We start from the raw sequence: 19,552 nt of genomic DNA on the forward strand, positions 1-19,552 counted from the left end.
TTTCTCATATACTCATTATTTTGATGCTAGTTTTGGACGGACCAAATGTCATAAAACCAACCTAGAGTAGTTGAGAAAAGAAAATAGAATGTGTTTTTATTTTTCAAAATTGTTCATATTTTGTTTCTAAAGATGAGAAAACTGGAATAAAAACATCAAAATCTTTCCATAAAATATGTATATTTGTGTGTACACACCGAATCTGCCAAGTTGCAAGTAATCAATATTATACAGTAGAGATTATATGTATATGCATTGAATTTGTGTGGGGTGGTTGCTTAGCTTAAAGATATACAATTCAAAATAGAGAATCCATTAAATTATGTCCCCAATTAACCACTATTGACCACCTCAACAGACATGCTTTTCTTAAACAAACAAATTATTTAGGAGGTAATAATAAGAATTGAAGAAACTTGACTGCCGGCCTGATGAATTTAGAACTCGGAATTGAAAACAAGACATATGTATGTATGTATGAATGAATGTATATACAGATGAAGAAAGAATGAATGGAATTGATCGAAAGGAGAAAATAATAATGATTGAATGAATTGAAAGTCAAGGAACATAGGCATTCTCTAGAGCTGGTTGAGTTCTGATACTTGTAGCACAAGGCATTTTACTGCTCCCTACCCAAACACAATCCAGACTCTCGCTCTTTTCCGACTGTCTCTCCATTTTCCCAAGTCTCTTCCCCTTAACACCTTTGTATGTGAAGCCAATCAACAAAACCAGTCCCACAATTCCCAGTACTATCGACGACCCTATAATAACCCCCCATTTCCACGCCGAGCTTTTCTTCTTCTTCTTCTTCTGCTGCTTTTCCGGCGGGGTCGGAGTTGGAATCGCCAGGGAGAAATGCCCAATTCCTCGCACGCTGCACGTCCTTTTCCGGCTCAGATTGCTGAACTCAACTGTGCCATTGCTCTGAAAACCCACGCATTTCACCGCGGAAGGATTGGGGAAAGAGATGTGGGGGAAATGGAGTGTAATTGGGTCCTTTATTACGTTCAGCTCGATCTTCCCAGAGCTTCCATTTGTCCCGTTTGCTTCGTAGGCTATCAAGCCCATGACGGGAGAAATCAACGTGTGATTGGGGGGGTTGACGAAGTAAGAGGAGGACCAGTTTCCCAGATTTTCATAGACTATCTCAAGTCTCCTCACGTACGGCCATGGCAGGGCTCTTGGTGGGATTTCGAACAAGCTGAAATTAGCCCCTCTCGTCCATAGACTCCCACTTTTCAAGGTCACAATGGAAGCTTCAATGCCGGAGAAATTAGCCGGAAGGACAACCTCGTACAGTCTACCCGTGCGGCGTTTCCTGGTGGACGATGCAAAATCACGAATGAAAGAATCCAAGGAATCAGGATCATGAATTGCATGCGGCGACACTGGCAACGACAATAACACACAACACATCGCGAGGATAATAATGTTACTCGATCCCATCAAGAGAATTGCCGGAGCGATCTGATCGCTTTAGCATGCCTTAGCTTTATATTAATTCAAGAAAACCCAAAAAGATATATAGAATCTTAATTGATGTTCAATCAACAACATATATACACTGCGAAACCAGCTGGAAAGTTTCGTGAACCAGTGGAAATTAAACTGCAAGAATTATAGGGCCAACAGAAAAGGTGAAGAAAAACAGGTAAGAAGGTGTATGCGTATGACCTGAGAAGATGTCCTTGAATTGCAATTGCAATATAATATAGTTGGATTTAGAGGGGTGTGAGTTGTATATCATGAGATGATGATTGGGATTAAGCGAATATTTGTTGGTCATGGAAATTAAAAAAAGGTAAAGGGTCTTTTTGGTAGTTTGGACTGTTGTATGAAATTTGAGTTGGCCACCCCCACCTTAATTTTTGGCACTTGTAAAGGAAGATAAAGGGGCCCTTTGGAATAGTTCTTTTGAAGTTCATGTTTTTTTTAAGAATGTATGTGGGTAAGTAAGGCTGCCTGCATTAATTTATACTTAATTCTTTGTTAAAAGCTAAATTCAACAACAATTCCATGCAACCGTCTTATGCTAAATATTGTTTATTGTTATTTAGGTTTAAGCGTTATTTCTCTTAATATATAAGTCCAATATTGATGAACAGATATTACAATAATGTAATAAAGTCAGTAGTACTCAAGAACAAAAAAAATCGAATATTGTGATTAAATAAATGATTAATAATGTGAAAATGATAATAAAATTATAAAGAGATATCGATAATATAAATAAGGACTAATTTCACTTTCACATCATCACTCTGTATAATAACTCATAGCTAGCAGACAACATAGCAAGACTTTCATGTACGGGGATTATGTTTCACCCACTTGGATATCCCTTTTGGAATTTTGTAAACTATTTTGATTTGTTGATAGATGAATGGTTGAGAGATTTTTACAATTAATTAAATCTTAATTTAAATTTGAATATGCATTCAAAAAAAAAAATAAATTTTAATATATTATTAAAAAAAAAACACTCGATCGCCATCTTTTTGAAAGTTACTGGCTCTATTACATTGTAGTATCTGTTCATATACTTTCTCAACCTACTCGATCGCCATCTATTCTACCCATTGTTATATTCCCCAGCGACCAATCGTTATATCGTGGGGCAGGGTCCACAATGCACTATGGACCTTGGTCCAATACACAAAATTCATGTTTATTATATCTTGTTTATGTGTATGTGTATTATAAACATGAATTCTATCCATTATGAATATGAATTTTATACCTTATAAAGTCAAATTCTGTGTATTGGACTAGGGTCAAGTGCACTATGGACCCTAGTCCACCATATAATTGGCCTCCAATCACGTCTATCAACAATAGTTATTGTGTGGACCGTTGTGTGGACCACAGTCCAAAAACGACGTCGTTTCACGTAATTTTTTTCATGCGATCCACAACAAAATACATTTTATAATTCATAATGTTCATTATATTATTCTAATCCATAATGTACATTCTTCTAACTCATAAAGTACATTAGCTTACCCCAGAAGTTTCATTACTTTAACACATAATTTACATTATTCTAACACATAAAGTACATTATTTTAACTCATAATATACATTATTCTAACTCATAAAATTCAACGATGTTGTTTTGGACCGTGGTCGACACACAGCATTTGTCGTCTATCAAGTCATTACTATAGGCTCATTAAGTCACTAGTACAATTTGTTGGGCGTCGGCTGAGTTGGCCGACTTCAGCCCCTGCTCGATTCGAGACATGGCATTGTGGCTTACCATGGAGAGATGTGGTTAAATGGTTAATGTTCACCTACTTATCACCAATTGATTTTAAGTAGAATATGTCAACCAGGTACTATAGAACTGTTTGACTTCCGACAATCTCGGGATGGGTGACCCCCTAGGAGAGAAGTAAGAACCCTCTGGGAGAGAAGTAAGCATAGCGCTGCCTCTGAGATCCAACACAATTTCATCATTATTCTAGGTTCATGAAACTATTACTGCATGTTCATTAAATAACTAGTAAGTTTTATTAAGTCACAACTACATGTTCGTTAAATTACTATTGTAGGTGTTGGTTTTAAGACTACGAGGTAGTCGGTTGGAAGGCTAACACAACCGCGAATCAACTAATTTAACGAAACAAGAGTATTTTTTATTGTCAGAAAGTAATGTTTGAACTCCCTACAATGTGCCCCCGAAAGGTTCTTATACATAGACGGTTAACCCTCAAAAGGAAAGGAAACAGTTTACAAATTTAGATTAGGAAATTTTCCCGAATCAACCTTAGATTTCCTTCCTAAGTTATAAGATTTCTTTCCTAAAGGAAAATTGGCACGGATTTGGCAACGAATCTTTTGAATATCTTCTCAGCATCTTGTAAATATTTTCCTGTGTCTTACCATGCTGACGCCACATGAATGTAATCATAAGGGCGACTTCTAACCTTTTACATTGGAGGTTTCCCCTTTCAAGTCCTTATGACGTCGTTGTTGATTTCTTTCTCACGAAGGCGTGGCAAAATTGAGCACTGACTCATTTTTTAGGGCACCAGTCGAAGCTTAACCTCTTAGGACTTCGTTTCCGACTCCTTTTTCAAGGAGACACTGTAAGACTAAATGTCAACTCCTTTTTCAGGTCGCCAGTCAAACCTCAACCCCTTATAACTTTGTTGCTGACTCTTTTTTCAAGGAAGTCAGATAAGAGTGAGTGTCGACTCCTTTATTAGGCATGAGAATGTCCTTAAATGTTCTAATGATTTGGAATAATCTTGAGAAATGCTTCCCCTTGGTTAATATGACATCATTCATCTAATCAATTGAATCTTTCCCTTATTCCCGATTCGATTACGGTTCCTTATCCTAGTTGAAGTTCTAATTCCCCTCGGTCTTTGTCTTTATTAGTATCTCATATTTTTAATTAGTTACTTTTGCTATTGCACTCTCCAAATTAAACCTTTGTTTGGGCTAGATTTCCTTTAGAAGAGTTATTACCTTGTGGTTGAAAAGCAAAATGCTCAACTCCAATCGCCAAGAACAATATCCAGTGTGAGGATACCCTCTAACACAACCATTCACCCACAAAATCTACTCCATCAACACACAGACACACACACACATACACACATGGGAGGTCCAAGTGAGAGTATTCTCCCACGTAAAGAGTGAGGACTAATGTGATCCATCCATATATATCACTACAAGAAATTTCACATTTAGTGATAATAGAAGTTGTCACCAAAACTATCGATTTTGGTCACTATTGAAATTAGTAACCAATTTTTGAAGTCGTCACTATATCCTCCGTCACAATTGTAGTAGTGGCGACTTTTGAAAAGTTGTCACAATTACTAAGACTTTTGTAACAATGTTTACGTACACTAAAAGTAGTATTTGAGTGATATCAATAGTTGTCACAATAAATGTACATTTGGTGACGAAATATGTTATTACAAAAAATTGATCTAGTGACAACTAAAATCGTTGCAATTAATTATTTTATTGTGACAACAATTTAGTCACAATACTTATACTTATTTGTGAGAATTGTTATTGACTCAAAAATGATAATCAGTGACCTAAAAAGTTGTAACAAATAATTATTTTGTTGTTACAGCAATCATGGTAACAAATATTGTATTTATTTGTGACAAAAAAAAAAATTTAACTCTGAAATAATCATTGGTGTTAACTAAACCCGTAACAATACTGAATATTAGTGGCAGTGTTACTAAAATAAGTTGAAATAATATCATTATTATTAATCTTAATATTTTTATGAGTGACCATTATTTGGTTACAATTTTTTTTTTCAAATAATACTAGCCAAATGCACACAATATATATATATAATTATTTATTTCAAAATCTTTTCATAATTAAATGTTTTAATTTAATTATTATCTAGAATAAAATAATTCATTCAATAAACAAAATTTTGGTAAAGTGGGGAGAAAGTGGGTGTATGTTCGGGGGGTGGGGGGGGGGGGGGGGTGGGGGCGACCTGAGTGCGCCGGTGGTAGTCAGGGTTTTAGGAAGTCTGACGAGGGGGTGGGGAGGATTCAGGGGTACTGTTTCCTTTTGTTAAATGATTTTTTGGGTTCGTGTAGTTATTTTGGTTTTTTTTTTTTTCATTTTGTAAACAGATTTTTTGGTGTTGGAGTGGGAGGAGGATGAGTATATGTTCGGGTAGTAGTTCAACCCATTTCCAGTTTCGGCGCAGGGTTTGGGGTTTCCAGCGTGTGGGTGGCGGTGGTTTCCAGTTCAATTTTTTTTTTTTTTTTTTTTTTTTTTTTTTTTTTTTTTTTTTTTGTGTGTTATTTATATAATTATTTGTTGGGTGGTGGGTGCGTGTGACAGAGTGGAGGTGTGTGTGCGTGAATACAGTTTGTTGAATGCTTTGACCTGAAGTTTTTTTTTTCTTTCGGGTTTGTGTGAATTAAGGTGAATGCAAGTTAGGAATGAAGTATGTGCGTTTGATATCCATAGTTTCAATGTTCAAATTGGCAGTTATGTGTAGGACATATATATGCTTTATTTGCAATGTTCAATGTGCAATTTGCAATGTTTATTGTGCGTTTGATATCATTATTTTTTTTGGGGGGGATGTGCTATATTCTAATTAATTATACTTACTAAAATAAAAGTTTCTTCTATGAGTTATAATTCTAATATTCAATCTTCTTGGTGGTAGAGTTTTTACCTTGATCATATTCATTTGGTTACTATGCTAATATATTCTTTCTATTCTTATCAAGTCATGCAATAGATTTCTTTTGAATGGTCCACGTCAAGATAACTCATTTTTTTCTGATGTTTATACTTAAAGGTATTATCACATGTCTATGTTACATCAATGGGTCTAACAATTCATGGAATTAACCTCACGTTACCAAGTCTATGATATTTTATGGTAATTTTGATTAGATAAATCTCTTTGGTAATAACTTTTTGTGTTACTTTCCCTAATACATTCGTTGTGTTCAATAGATCTTAGAATATGTCTTTTTCAGTTTCAATTTATGTTTTGTTGGGGTTACCTTTCACTTTTTCTTTTCGTATTTAAGTGTGTGCAAACCAAATTGCAGTTTGTGCGCATCAAATATGGTATGTGCGAATTAACTGTGAAGCGTGGGCGGTATATATTGCCACAATTTGCTTTATGCATAATAGTCATGGCGCGTGTGCGTAGCGGGCACACTAAGTTAACATTTCTTATTTACTTAGTTGTGTATGAGCATGTAATGTAAGAATTTTAGGCAAAGAAATCCTATACTAATATTCAATTTTTCTTAGAATTCAATATAGAAGTAAGAATATTATGCAAAGAATGAAATTGTTGAGGATTAGTGAGAAGTGAGAATGGAGGACACATGGATTTGAAGATAGGGAGTGAACCAATCAGAAAGATGAAGGCGTCCACGTGTCAGCTGTGAGATCAATTTCTGTTGTCCTGAAGAAAAGTGGAAATGTTGTGGATATAGAGGCCGAGGAGGAGCGCCCACAAAAAATCTCTTCTTTTTGAAAGATTAAACAGAAGAGCAAAAAGGCTTTCATTTTTCATTTCAATTCCGCTGGATTGAGGCCATTCAAAAACACCCACATCCAAACAAATGGCAGCGGCGGTAGCTTCCACTTCCATGGCGGCCGCGGCCGTCTTCCGACCAAGATTCCCTGTTTGCTCCACCCCAGCTCGCCGCTCCGCCATGCCTTACTTGCCGCCGCGACTCTCTAACACGGCCTTTCTCAAACTTGCAGGTCATCTCTTCTTTTTTCTGCTACTTTTGGGGAGAAGGGGTAGTTGACTTCTTTGTATTGGGGGAAAGACGGCAACTTTTGAAGTTAAAATTCAATCGATATTAGGAAATTGAACTTGGAATGGTGAATCGATGATACCCAGTTTTCAATTCTTTAGCCTAAGTAGAGTGTAACTTGATACACACAATATCGCATTTTTCTCAAGAAGTTCACTTTTCTGATTTCTTGAAATTTTAGATCAAAATTGTGGGATATTTCTGGCTTGAATGCTATTAAGAAACATATGGCAAGAGCTTTACTTTTTGAATAATGATGTTATCTACTAGAAAATGCTAGGAGAAAAATGGAGTTGAAATTGAAATTAGGAAGTGAAGATTGCAATTACTAGCCAAACTTTTCTAATGATTCTCAGAAGTTCCCAGTAAAAATTCCGACCAAATCTATATTCAAGGTGGATGGGAGCAAACTGTTGATGTTTCTAATTCTAATTTTTGAACAGAACCCAAGAGGTCTTCACTGCTCCAGGTCAAAGCCACTTCATCAGAGGATACATCAGTTGATCCTAATGAGCTGCTAACTGATCTAAAAGAAAAGGTGAACTGAGTGCCCTTTTGCAAGACCAAACTTTTCCTGTCTGCTATTCAGTCTGTTTGAACTCCTTAAATGCTTTTGAATTGGGTATTAGAATCTAAGAGTACTACCTGCTTTTAGGTTGGTATGGCATTTCTTAATCGAGTTCTAGTTTACATCTAACTTATTTCTCGTTTTTCTGCTAATATTTGTAGTGGGATGCTATTGAAAACAAATCTACCGTAATTGTTTATGGAGCTGGGGCAATTGTTGCAGTTTGGCTCTCTGCAACTGTTGTTGGTGCTATTAACTCAATTCCTTTGGTAGGCCACTAAGTTCTTTGGCCTCGCTTCTTGGTTGACTGAGTTAATACCATCCGAGATCCTCCGAGTATAGTGGTTTTGATACGTTTAGTTGTAAACTTTCAAATTGACCATCTGTGGTCTTTCGACTTTCAAATTTAACCATTCGTAGTCCAAGTTAACCACTCATGGTCCTTCAACTATTAAATTTTAACCAACCATGGTCCTTTCAAGAGGACCACAACTGGTTAAATTTTGAAACTTGAAGGACCAAGGGTGGTTAACTTGGACCATGAATGGTTAAATTTGAAAGTCGAAGGACCACATATGATCAATTTGAAAGTTTAGGACTAAACGTGGCATACTCGGAGAACCTCAGATGGTATTAACTCTTGGTTGACTCCTTAGTCCTTGAATTATCACTTGAGGCAGATTTTTGGCAAGGAATAGCTATTTCCATACATTGTCTTGCAGCTTTTGTTCAATTCTTCTTAGATTCTATATTAATTAAACACAATCTCCTAAGACTCTATATTCATCATCTCCAGCTCCCGAAAATCATGGAATTGGTGGGGCTTGGATATACGGGATGGTTTGTCTATCGCTACCTCCTCTTCAAGGTATGACTAAGAATCGTCACTATTGAGTCGTAACACATAGGTCATGGTTGATTATTGCATTTGTTGGGCGGAGGCCGGTAAAGTGGCAAGTCCATCAATTGGCCGCTAGGGGGATTATTGAGCTGAGGCCAGTGAAGGGTCAAGTCCAACACCCTGCCTCTCGAAAATGTGATGGCGGTCTGTAAGAAAATAAAGTTGCGCCTTTCGCTACGAGCTATAGCTTTTGGCTTAGTGGTAAACGCTTGATCCTAACAACATTCGTGTTGCAGAAGCTCTGCAACACGCGATCTTTTATTGACATGAACCAATTTCAGCTCGATTTTGTTTTGGAAAAGATGCAACCCCGTTGAGTGAACCGTTGTTGGGGTTTCTAACTGGTCTTCTGATCTTTCTTTCTTGTTTACAGTCAAGTAGGAAGGAATTGGCAACAGACATTGAACAATTGAAGAAGAAGATCGCTGGAACTGAGTAGATGCATTTGGGTACATAAATCCTGGCATCACTTCAAATGGCTTTGTTATGTTTCTGTATAAGAGGCACATACTCATGTTATATAGAGCAGTAGGGTTCCACTGTGTATTTTTTTTCAACCATCTCTTCCAATGAGATTGCGTATTCTGGTCACTGTTCATGGTGTTTAAGATTAAATGAATTATTACCCTTAGTATCACTATATAAGAATTTAGACCATACAAGATTTCTCATATCTTGTATATATATCACCTATAAAGGTCTAACACAAGAGTTTATGAAGAACAAAATAATAGCTTGAGATTTACAAGAAAACACAATATTAAGGAATTCTTTTAAGTTCTCAAAGGTGCTCTTGGGTGTTCAATATAAGCTCAATTGAAGAATTGGTGATTCCTTTTTGCTTATATAGATAGTAAATCATTGTCCCAATCTCTTTGAGATGGGGGGGTAGTTTCTTTAAATTCTTTTCCTAAGTATTTCACACTTCAACTTTTATTTGAACTTCAAGATTCTTAATTCATTCTTTTTTATTTAACCTCTAAGATTTTTTTTTTTTTTTTTTTTTTAAATTCTACTTCAAAGAAAGACAATTTTTTTTCCAAATCTACATGTTTTGCCAAAATATATCATTATATTGCCAACATAAAATTGATATTAACAATCTTCTCCTTTAACTTTTTTTTTTTTTTTTTTTTTTTCTGCGAAACATATCACTTGATTATGACTATCATTTCGTTTGAGATATCATTTGATCATTTGACTTTAGATATCACTTTATCACAACTTCACTTGAGCAAACATTCACTTGATCACAACTTTACTTGAGCAAACCATCTCTGACATCCTGTATTTTTCATTATGGAAGTTATATCCTGTAACTGTTCTTGTAAGGGATTTATTATTTCTAGTAGTCCAGTTTCTTCAAACAAATAATAGTCTATATAAATATATTAAAGCTCAATTCCTAATTCTTATCCTATTATTATTATTATTATTATTATTATTATTATTATTATTATTATTATTATTATTATTATTATTATTATTATTATTTTATTTAGTCTGGTAGCCCAATCTATAAAGCAAATTATATCGTGCACCGTGGTGCATAATCAATTATGCACCGAGTTTCAAAACGGCGTCGTTTTGTTTAATGAAAAGAAACGGTACCCTTTTTGCACTGTTCCACGCCGTTTCGCAAAAAGTAACTCTGTTATTAAGTTTCATTTTGTATATACTGCAGTTTCAGTTCAACACAGCTACAGTTTCATTTTGATATAACTACAGTTTCATTCGATATTTATACACTCAAATATGTGAAAATGTTATTTAATTTTATTTTATATACACTATAGTTTCATTAAAACATAACTACATGATCATTTCGATATAACTACAGCTTCATTGCATAATATACACTCAAATATGTGAAATGTTATTCAGTTTCATTTTATATATACACTGCAGATTCATTTCAAAACAACTACAGTATCATTTTGATATAACTACAGTTTCGCTGGGTAATATATACTCAAATATGTGAAATTTTGTTATTCAGTTTCATTTTGTATACATTGTAGTTTCATTTCAACACAACTATAGTTTCATTTTATTTCAATTGCAGTTTCACTTGATAATATAAAAATAATACGTGAGGCAGTGTCAATTTAGATACTGTAGATTGGTAATTAATACACCAAACATGCGCGCTCCGTTAATGATAACGGCGTGCCGTTTCTTTACTTAAAGAAACGGCGCCGTTTTTTACCGCGGTGCAAGTGCACCAACATTGATTTTATATATGATTATGTTGGTTTGTCAGTTGACTACGCATTAGTCACGGAACCAACATTGCATCCGTTTGTGGAGATCAAGCAAAGAGTCGTGTCTCTATTCCCTGAGCTTTATTTTTCAGACGTTTAACACAATTACCCCTTTTCAATAAGGTGATTCTGTGCTAGCTTGATGGCATTATATTGATTTCCAAGTATCTTATCTATGCCTACCTATATTAGCAATCCCATAAATATATAGTAAAACTACTTATTTTAGCATATATATGTGTAGTTTAGAATTTGATGCAATCTAGCCAGCCTGCAGTTTCATTCCAAACACTAGCTAGTCATCATATTAAAATGCTTGAAGCTTTGGCACCATCATATCAACGAAACTAATCATTCACAAGGAAAATCATCTGTATATCTAACTAACTAATCTAAGTATGCATCATCGAATCTATATATCTAACTAACTAATCTAAGTATGTATCATCTGAACTACTACTAGTGGTATGTATATATAGGCATCCAGCTAAAGTGGCTTCACATATTTTCCCCCCAATGATTTCTGAAAATGTTCGCGGTGCCTCTGCCGTTCTCTCATTCTTGCCCTCTTTTCCTCCTTCTGCTGCCTCCGCAACTCTTTCTTCTCCTTCATTTCAAGCTTCTCCCTCTCCAACACACCTTGCCACACCACTTCACCTGTGGATGGCCATACCCACCGCTTCTCCGGTGGATCAATGTCTGCATCCTCTGCCAGTTCTTCATCCATCTGTTTTAGAGTGGTGTAGTCGAACCATTTCACCCACATTTTCCCTCTCCGCCTCTCCAATTCGTGTTCTTCTTGCATCGTCCCTCTCTTCGGGTCTACATACACCATTCTTCTGCCACTGTGATACGCCCAAACATTTATGACCAACTCCAGCATCCTAGAGTAGCAATGCTTGTCCTCGTTTCTTGCACTCAAATAGCAATGTCCACTTTGATGGTGTTGATCATACCACTGTGAATCAAGTGCATCCACAAACATCCTGCAATATAATGCCAGATAGATTATATGTATCGTACGTGCAATTTAAAAACCAAGATTTAATTAAGAATGTATGTATCTACCATACCGAGAAAACATTGCAAACTCTAGGAAGGATCTTGTTGGTAAAACCCAGCTATGCATGACAGACCAATTGCCACCAACAGAAGGCATAGGAGGAACAACAATCGAATTCTGCAGGTTAATAACATACATCTGCTTCATAGCCTTAGAGAAAGCATCCCTTCATTCAACAAATTAAAGAAACCCCTAATAAGAAAGACATATTTGATATTTCAGAAAAAATAAAAAAAATTTATGTCATGAGTCTTACTGGCAGTTTCCAGCATTAATAGCATCACAGAATGACCAGAAATCCTGTCTTTGTGGGTTTCTGGGATCCCTGTCCATGGGAGCCCAGAAGAACAAAGCGTCACCATATCTGTGTGCTTCAATGGCCTCTAACAATGATGTTTCTGCTAGCTTAGACAAAGATTCCTGCTTAATCCAGGCAGAATTCAATAAATATTTTTCTGATAAGCTAGGTAGGTAGTTTATAAGAAAAATATCAAACTTAAGAGTAACAAACGAACCAACCTTTCTTGCGGTTGCTCTCCAAGATTGGAAACCTATCCAAGGATGTTTATGTATGCGACCAGTCCGGTTTGCAATGGCAAAGAAGCCTCCATATTCGCCAAGGACATCTCTGTAATAAGGGTCACGCAGTAGTGGAAGACGAGAAGGTGCATCAATGTCATCAAATTCAGGTCTGCGTCCTTTAGTAGACTGCCAGCAAATTAAATGTATCAACAGTTAAGACAAGTACTATATATATATATATATATAGTAGACGAAGAACAAGACGATGACTACTCACAAGCCCAAGTCCTCGATAGAGTGATGAATTGTGCAAAAATGGCCAGGTCCCCTCTCCATAATAAGGTTCATATATGCACAATGGTTGGCCTGTCCTTTCAAGCTCCCCATACCCCCTTTCTTGCAAAACTTTCCTTAAACGCTCAGCCTTTTTTACAAGTTTGTTTATTTCCTCCCATGTTCGCCTTCGTTGAACATTTCTGCCTTCTATCTGCATCCGTCAAATCCAAATATAATTCTATTCTGGAAAGAACGAAAATGAGAGAGAATCAGTTAGTTAGTTACCTCTTCCTCCTCAGCTTCCTCGATGCTATTTGCAATTTGTAACTCTTTTTCTTCATCCAAGAAACGATTCATAATAATGTTGTCCATCTCATCCATTGAACTCTCTGTCTGAATAGGATTAAATTGCTTCTCAAACTTGTTTAAAATGCTATGGGTCCAAAATCTTGTGCTCACATACTTATTTACTGTTTCAGAAAGATGCCACTTCCATTTTGGCACTAGAAACTTAGGGACCGGGAGAGCCAGAGACTTTCCTGCAACTCCAGGTGGGATAATGTTTTCCAATATCAAAGCGTACGCTTGGATACTCTTCGGAACCATAATGTTCAGGGCTATATGCTCTCCAACAAGTGCAACTTTTCGAGCTACACGTGACAATTTTCCATTCGAAACTACACGGGCCATTACCTCAGTTAGAACCGTGATGTCCTCTTTTGGATAAAGAAAGGCACTGACTCCATCAACAACCTGGCAAATATAAAAATCATCATGAATTGAAGCACAAATTGAAGTTAAAAACAAAATCAAAATCAAAATCCTACATACATGTTTCTTGATAATTGACAGGTCTGGAGCTACTATAGGTTTCCCAAAGAGCATTGCTTTTAGCAAAGTGTATGGAAAAGATTGCTGTTCGCGGACTGATGCATATATCACAATATCACTCAATTTCAAAATCCTCTCTGCATCTAATTCATCTGAAGCTGCAACACGCTTCACCACTCCGGTCTGATTAAGCGAGAATGTGAAGTTAGATTCCCACAACAAGGAAGTTTGGTTTGAAAGGACAATTACTTTGAGAGGAGGATTCTTCAAATTGTCAATGGTTTGCAAAACTGGTATTAGAGCCTGCAAAACAAGGGCTTGTTCGACCCAGAGATACTTGTACGGTCGTTGGCTTCCCACAATTGCAATGATCAAGTGTTGTGGCCCACACCCCATCTTAGCATATATTTCCGAATTACTCACAATGTAATCATCAACATCTTGTGGTTCAATAGGAAACTCTGGAATTACATAGTAGTTTCCAGTATCACATACTGAATATGCAATCTGAAAAGAATAGCCAAACCCAAATTAGTTATATAACGAAGATCGAATTCCAAAAAGTTAAGTTAATAAATTTTTCAAAATCTGTACCCGCAAATTGTAGTATGGGAACACAATAGCATTGGCACGCCCGAAAACTTTTCTCCAACTATCAGCTAACATATTCTGGCCAGTTGAGTTATATTTTTCCAGTCGGCCAGCAAGTGCACTTTCACCGACAGTCCATATAACAGCCACACTTTTAAAAGGTTCCTTCATAAGACTGTAGTAACCACAAAACGTACACTCAATCCACTAAAACAACAACTAAAATCAACATACATATAAAGAACACATACAAGAGATAGATCTATTTCAATTAAGATACTTCAAAACAATCAATTGCTAGCATATATTCTCATCTGTTTCTTACCAAGACAGGATATCCACAGCTTCAAATGAGTTCAGAAGCACTGCATCATAGCTGCATAAAACCATTAAACAATAAAGTTACTTAACAAGAAAGCTCAATTCAATTTGATAGATATATAGATGATATATATAGAATCAATCAATAAGCAGATTAAAATTAAATTCACAGAAGAATTGAATGTTTCTCATTTCTGCAATGGGTGTTCAACGAAAGAAAACAAGAAACAATCAATGCACTAGTCTTTAGTTCAAAAAATAAAACTAGCAAATGATATATATAGAAATGAAGCAGATCAGATGGAGACATACTTTAGCCAATCTACTTTCAGACTTCCATTAGTATCTATGTTACTGACAGAAATTCCTTCATTTCTCCATACAGTACTCAGAGGACCATCTTCAAGTGTGAGCACCTAGATTGATTAGATATAATGTTAAGACCATTAGATCAGAGATGGATACATGCATATATGTTTATTCACCCAATTCAACTTGGCATGCAAATTAAAACTATCTACCTGGAATTCATGGCCAATCTCCTTCAAAGATAATGCAAAATTAATCATCAAATCTTGATATGGATCAACTAAGAGATGTGTAAAAACCTAGATATAATGAATAATAATCAGGATTAGGATGCAATTCTCAAGAAAGTGAAGTGAAGAAGAAAATGATCGATTAAATTAACTGACCAAAGCAAGTTTGAGTTTTACAGAGCGGAGTGTGTAAAACTTGGAATTTTCCCGCCTCAACTTATCAATGCGATTATAAGGCTCAAACTTGGATAAATCATCAGGTCTTTCCGGGCGAGGAACGGAGAAGAATAAGGGCGCGAGATAAGATATGAGGGCCACTACCACTAGGAAGCAAAGGAATAGTGAAAACTTCCAGTCGAACCTCCGATTCCTCTGAGCACGAGGGGGCAACGCCGCCTGGGGCGGGGACTGAGGATGCCGATAACCTCCCCGCCTTGCCATTTCTTGCCCAGAACGAATTGAAAGTGCGAATGAAATGCAGAAAATTAAAGCTCCGATCCTTTCTTGAAGATCAGAGTAGTTTCAAGAAGAGAAGTAGAGGTTTAATTTGACGCTAGCTAGCTAGCTAGCTTAGCTTGCGAGTTAATATAGTATTTATAGACACTCAGATCAGAGCGCGCGCCCGTCAACGATAAATGACGAGATTTGGAAGTTGAAAAAGTGACGACGATAAATTCAACAAATTAAAACCCAGATATTTCATTTCATGGACCGTTAGTTATGATCGTCCTTCAATTCAGTTACTTTAAAATGAGAAATAATGCCATGCATATATCAGCATACGTAGTTCAAGTTTGGGGTCTAGAGTGACATTTCCAACAACAAAATTAAATTATTTCTATTTTATATTTAACCTAATTCCATTGCAGTCCTTGTGCTCAGATGACATGTAATGACTTTTCTCATGTGAGAGATTATGAGATCGAGCATCAGGGGTTGAACAGATATATTATAATGTCATAAAGTCAGTAGCATTCAAAAATAATATTACTAATTGCTTAATTATGTTATGCCCAAGGTTGAAAAAATAACTAGGCGCCTGGGGACCGCTTATGCGCAATTTTTTCAACACTGGTTATGCCAATAATAAATATGTTTAAAAGTTAATGCATGCAAATAATCTTTATCATTGAAATGTTTTAAATATATAGAGAGAGAGTTTTGCCTAAGCTCTATTTAGATAATTAATGTTTAATTTTGAAGGTACTTTGATAGATCATTTCATTTGGGGCTTAATTAATATAATTATTAGTTTATTACCAAATATTGATCCCTTTAACAACTTTAATTTGTCAAGTAAAATTTCGAAATAAATGTTTTTCCAATTAAAAACAAATGCTACATAGGGCAAAATTTTAACAAAATAGGTGAGTGAAACTCTCTTCAATTCAAAAAACAATATGCCCGCAGTGCATGATTGATACTATATTTGAATGAGAGTCCATGATGCATGCTTCCTTCAAAGTAAATTAGCAATGTGAAATACACATACACATCTCTAATTTTGCTTTAATGTTTTCCTTTTTAATTTTGACAATTTATATTAATAGTATAGATTACTAAATCTTAATAATAGTTTGAAACATGTTAACAGTACATTATTGAAACTTTTACTTCTCCGATCCTTTCATACCTAATAAGTTGATGAGATAATTTTATATTCTTTTATCACCTCGAAAAGAAATTAAAAAATAAATGATAATTAAGAAATTAAAGAACATAAGTGATGAGATAAATTTTAGTAATGTAATAGGAAATGAAAAAAGTGATTGGCTGATTTATGAAAAAAAAAATTAAAGCAACCAGTGTAGATTAGATGATGAAATAGGGAAGTTCTCTTTAATTTATTTGCCTTCATTTATGCTATGCTATCTTTTATTACCCTGTTTGCTAAATGGATCTTAGCTGTTAGTTGATTAGGTTAATTAGAGGGTATAACTAGTTAATAACATTAGCTGATTGTAGAAAGGTGTTTGGTAAATTAGTTGTTAGCTAATAGCTATTTGATATAATTTCTTTTATCAAAAAGCTGTTTGTAAAAGTTATTTTGAGTAGCTTTTTGAATTTTAACATTTTGGAGTACAAAAAACTAATTAACTAAACACTTATATTAATTTTTAAACCAAGTCAAACAACTAATACTGGTGAAATAAGCTAAAATATAATTGACCTATAGACTAACTATTTTACCAAATAGGGCCTATGTGTTTTGTTCTTGATAAGATGTATTGCGATCGTGAGTAGTAGATTTAGGGGTTTGGATTAGAGTTGTATTGCTTCCTATGGGCTTGAATATGTAACTCTTGCTTATTTCAACCTAATTACATTGTAGTCGTGTGAATAAATGCTTATGTTATGTCAATAATAAATAGGTTTAAAAGTTAATGCATGCAAATAATCTTTACAGGTTGGGTTGTAGACAAGTAAATGTATAAATATTATAATTTCAAGTAAATAAATAACAAATTTTTCAAGTAAAATGCCTAAATAAATGTGTTTTTAATGCAAAATGAATGCTACTTAGAGCAATATTTTGACAAAATAGGAGAGTGAAATTAAACTCTCTTCAATTTAAAAAGCGATATCCAGTGCATGATTGATACTATGTGAATGGGGGCATGAAGTTCCCATTTGATAGAGGAGTCTATGCTTCTTTGAAAGTAAAATATTTAGCAACGTTGGCATCAGTGGTTAGGGAGCCATCGCTTGGGACTTTGGACCGTTGAAGCCCTCTGCGATAAACTGCAGAGCTCTGTACGTACGAGGGTGGCCTGGGTTCCAAGGGTGGGTGGAGGTGAGAACCATTGCTATGTGGCGGACTATTCACGGTCCTCCGGATAAAAATGCAGAGATCTGTACCGGAGGGGATCTGTCCAACGCATAAGGGTGGTAGGGTTTCGGGAGGCTGGTTTCATTGCTTCTGTGGATGGTCACATAGGTCCCCTCGGATAAAAATGCAGAGCTCTGTACCGCGGGAGATTGACCTGACGCTTGAGGGTGAAACTAGTCCTTCTTTGGTTTTGGAGCACCGTTCCCACCCTTGGTGTAGGGCATGACGCCCAGGAATTGTCCAGCTTTGCATGTGGTACAGGTGGTTTGTATGGGTGTTGGGCCCACTTGGTGGTTTAGAGTTTATTTCCTTTATTAGTTAGCCTTAGGCCTCTTTGCTTTATTCTTTTATCTCTTTGTAGCCTTGGTTACTTTTTGAGCCTTGGCAAGACATTGTTTTGATTTTTAATAAGAGTTCCTTCTTAAAAAAATATATATATATTTAGCAATGTGACATACTCATATATCTTATTTTGCTTTAATTTTTTCCTTTTTAATTTTGACAATTTATATTAATAGTATAGATTACTAAATCTTAAAAATAGTTTGAAACATATTAATGTAGAAACTTGTACTTCTCTTTTCATAAGTTGGTTTAAAAAAAAAAAGTTGGGATAATTTTATATTCTTTTACCCCTTGAAAAGAAATTAAAAAATAAATTATAATTAAGAAAGAACATAAAATTGAGAGAAATTTAATAATGTAATTGGAGATGAAAATAAGTGATTGATTGAATTATGAAAAAAAAAAAAACTAGTGTAGATGTTGAGTGCCCATTCTTACTATTTAGTCTATTTTTATGTTCATATTTAATATCAAATTCATACGGGTCTTTGCTAATTTGAAGTTAATAAGCATGTTCTGTTCTTATTTGATTCTTACGTGTCATTTAGGTCATTTGGAGACATTATTTTAAAATAATGTACATTTGAGAACAGTTTTGAAGTCATATTGTCACAAAGGTGAGTTTCGAGAGTCGTGAGAGGTTAAGGAAGAACATTAATTTTATAATAATGTAAATTAGAGATCAATTAGATGTTTTTAGAAGTCATATTGGCACAAAGATGTGTTTCAAGAGTCCTAAAAGGTTTTAAAAAAAAAAAAAAGTGAGTTGGAAGTACCATAACATAATCCAAGAACACAAAGGAGTAAAGAAAATGAAGAAACATGCATTTTGGAGTTACTAATTCTCCTGGCATAGATCTACTTGTTGTTAATAGATCAGTAAGGGTATTGTTCTGATAGATAACTCTTCGATAGAGTTCATTAATATCCAAGCTCATTAGCTAGTTTTCCCCCATCTATCTGAATGATTGGCCTCAACTCAGGAGGAAGGACTGATAATAGACACAAAACCATCCATTCGGGTTCTATATTTGTTCGAAGAAAATGCTTAGCCAACTCCATACGTCTAACCAAAAAAATCCTTTCGTCTTCCAACTTTTCGATCTTCCCATTCATTCCCTATGTGCTCTTCTTCCCCCAAATCTTTCCATTCTAGTAAAGAATTCTCTATAATAATTCGTAAATCTAGATCGGCTAATT

General features: G+C 35.4%; 3 protein-coding genes across 3 annotated transcripts; 1 reads left to right on the top strand and 2 right to left on the bottom strand.

The window, feature by feature from the left end:
• Positions 1-561: 561 nt before the first annotated feature.
• LOC109188618 lies at positions 562-1,422 on the bottom strand. Its single transcript, XM_019339247.1, has one exon. It carries the CDS (start codon positions 1,420-1,422, stop codon positions 562-564), a length of 861 nt encoding a protein of 286 aa, XP_019194792.1.
• Positions 1,423-6,979: 5,557 nt separating this feature from the next.
• LOC109188598 (protein CURVATURE THYLAKOID 1A, chloroplastic-like) lies at positions 6,980-9,363 on the top strand. The gene is made up of 5 exons (XM_019339229.1): positions 6,980-7,245; positions 7,745-7,839; positions 8,031-8,138; positions 8,666-8,737; positions 9,144-9,363. The coding sequence occupies exons 1-5, from the start codon at positions 7,101-7,103 to the stop codon at positions 9,207-9,209; spliced, it is 486 nt and encodes a 161-aa protein (XP_019194774.1). The 5' UTR covers positions 6,980-7,100; the 3' UTR covers positions 9,210-9,363.
• Positions 9,364-11,347: 1,984 nt separating this feature from the next.
• On the bottom strand, positions 11,348-15,618 carry LOC109188619. The gene is made up of 12 exons (XM_019339248.1): positions 15,334-15,618; positions 15,160-15,246; positions 14,951-15,054; positions 14,643-14,693; positions 14,321-14,492; positions 13,727-14,233; positions 13,181-13,648; positions 12,897-13,106; positions 12,617-12,805; positions 12,354-12,517; positions 12,108-12,263; positions 11,348-12,020 (listed from the first exon to the last, which is right to left on the bottom strand). Exons 1-12 carry the CDS (start codon positions 15,616-15,618, stop codon positions 11,522-11,524), a joined length of 2,892 nt encoding a protein of 963 aa, XP_019194793.1. The 3' UTR covers positions 11,348-11,521.
• Between the last annotated feature and the right edge of the window lie 3,934 nt (positions 15,619-19,552).

The sequence above is a fragment of the Ipomoea nil genome, unplaced genomic scaffold (assembly GCF_001879475.1).
Source record: "Ipomoea nil cultivar Tokyo-kokei standard unplaced genomic scaffold, Asagao_1.1 scaffold1447, whole genome shotgun sequence".
Lineage (NCBI taxonomy): Eukaryota > Viridiplantae > Streptophyta > Magnoliopsida > Solanales > Convolvulaceae > Ipomoea > Ipomoea nil.

Coding starts and splice junctions, on each gene's coding strand:
- LOC109188618 (XM_019339247.1), bottom strand. CDS start 1,422: ATGTGTTGTGTGTTATTGTCGTTGCCAGTGTCGCCGCATGCAATTCAT.
- LOC109188598 (XM_019339229.1), top strand. CDS start 7,101: ATGGCAGCGGCGGTAGCTTCCACTTCCATGGCGGCCGCGGCCGTCTTC. Junction 7,246..7,744: donor GGCCTTTCTCAAACTTGCAG/GTCATCTCTTCT, acceptor ATTTTTGAACAG/AACCCAAGAGGTCTTCACTG. Junction 8,738..9,143: donor ATCGCTACCTCCTCTTCAAG/GTATGACTAAGA, acceptor TCTTGTTTACAG/TCAAGTAGGAAGGAATTGGC.
- LOC109188619 (XM_019339248.1), bottom strand. CDS start 15,618: ATGGCAAGGCGGGGAGGTTATCGGCATCCTCAGTCCCCGCCCCAGGCG. Junction 14,493..14,642: donor GCTGTGGATATCCTGTCTTG/GTAAGAAACAGA, acceptor TGGTTACTACAG/TCTTATGAAGGAACCTTTTA. Junction 14,234..14,320: donor TCCCATACTACAATTTGCGG/GTACAGATTTTG, acceptor TATTCTTTTCAG/ATTGCATATTCAGTATGTGA.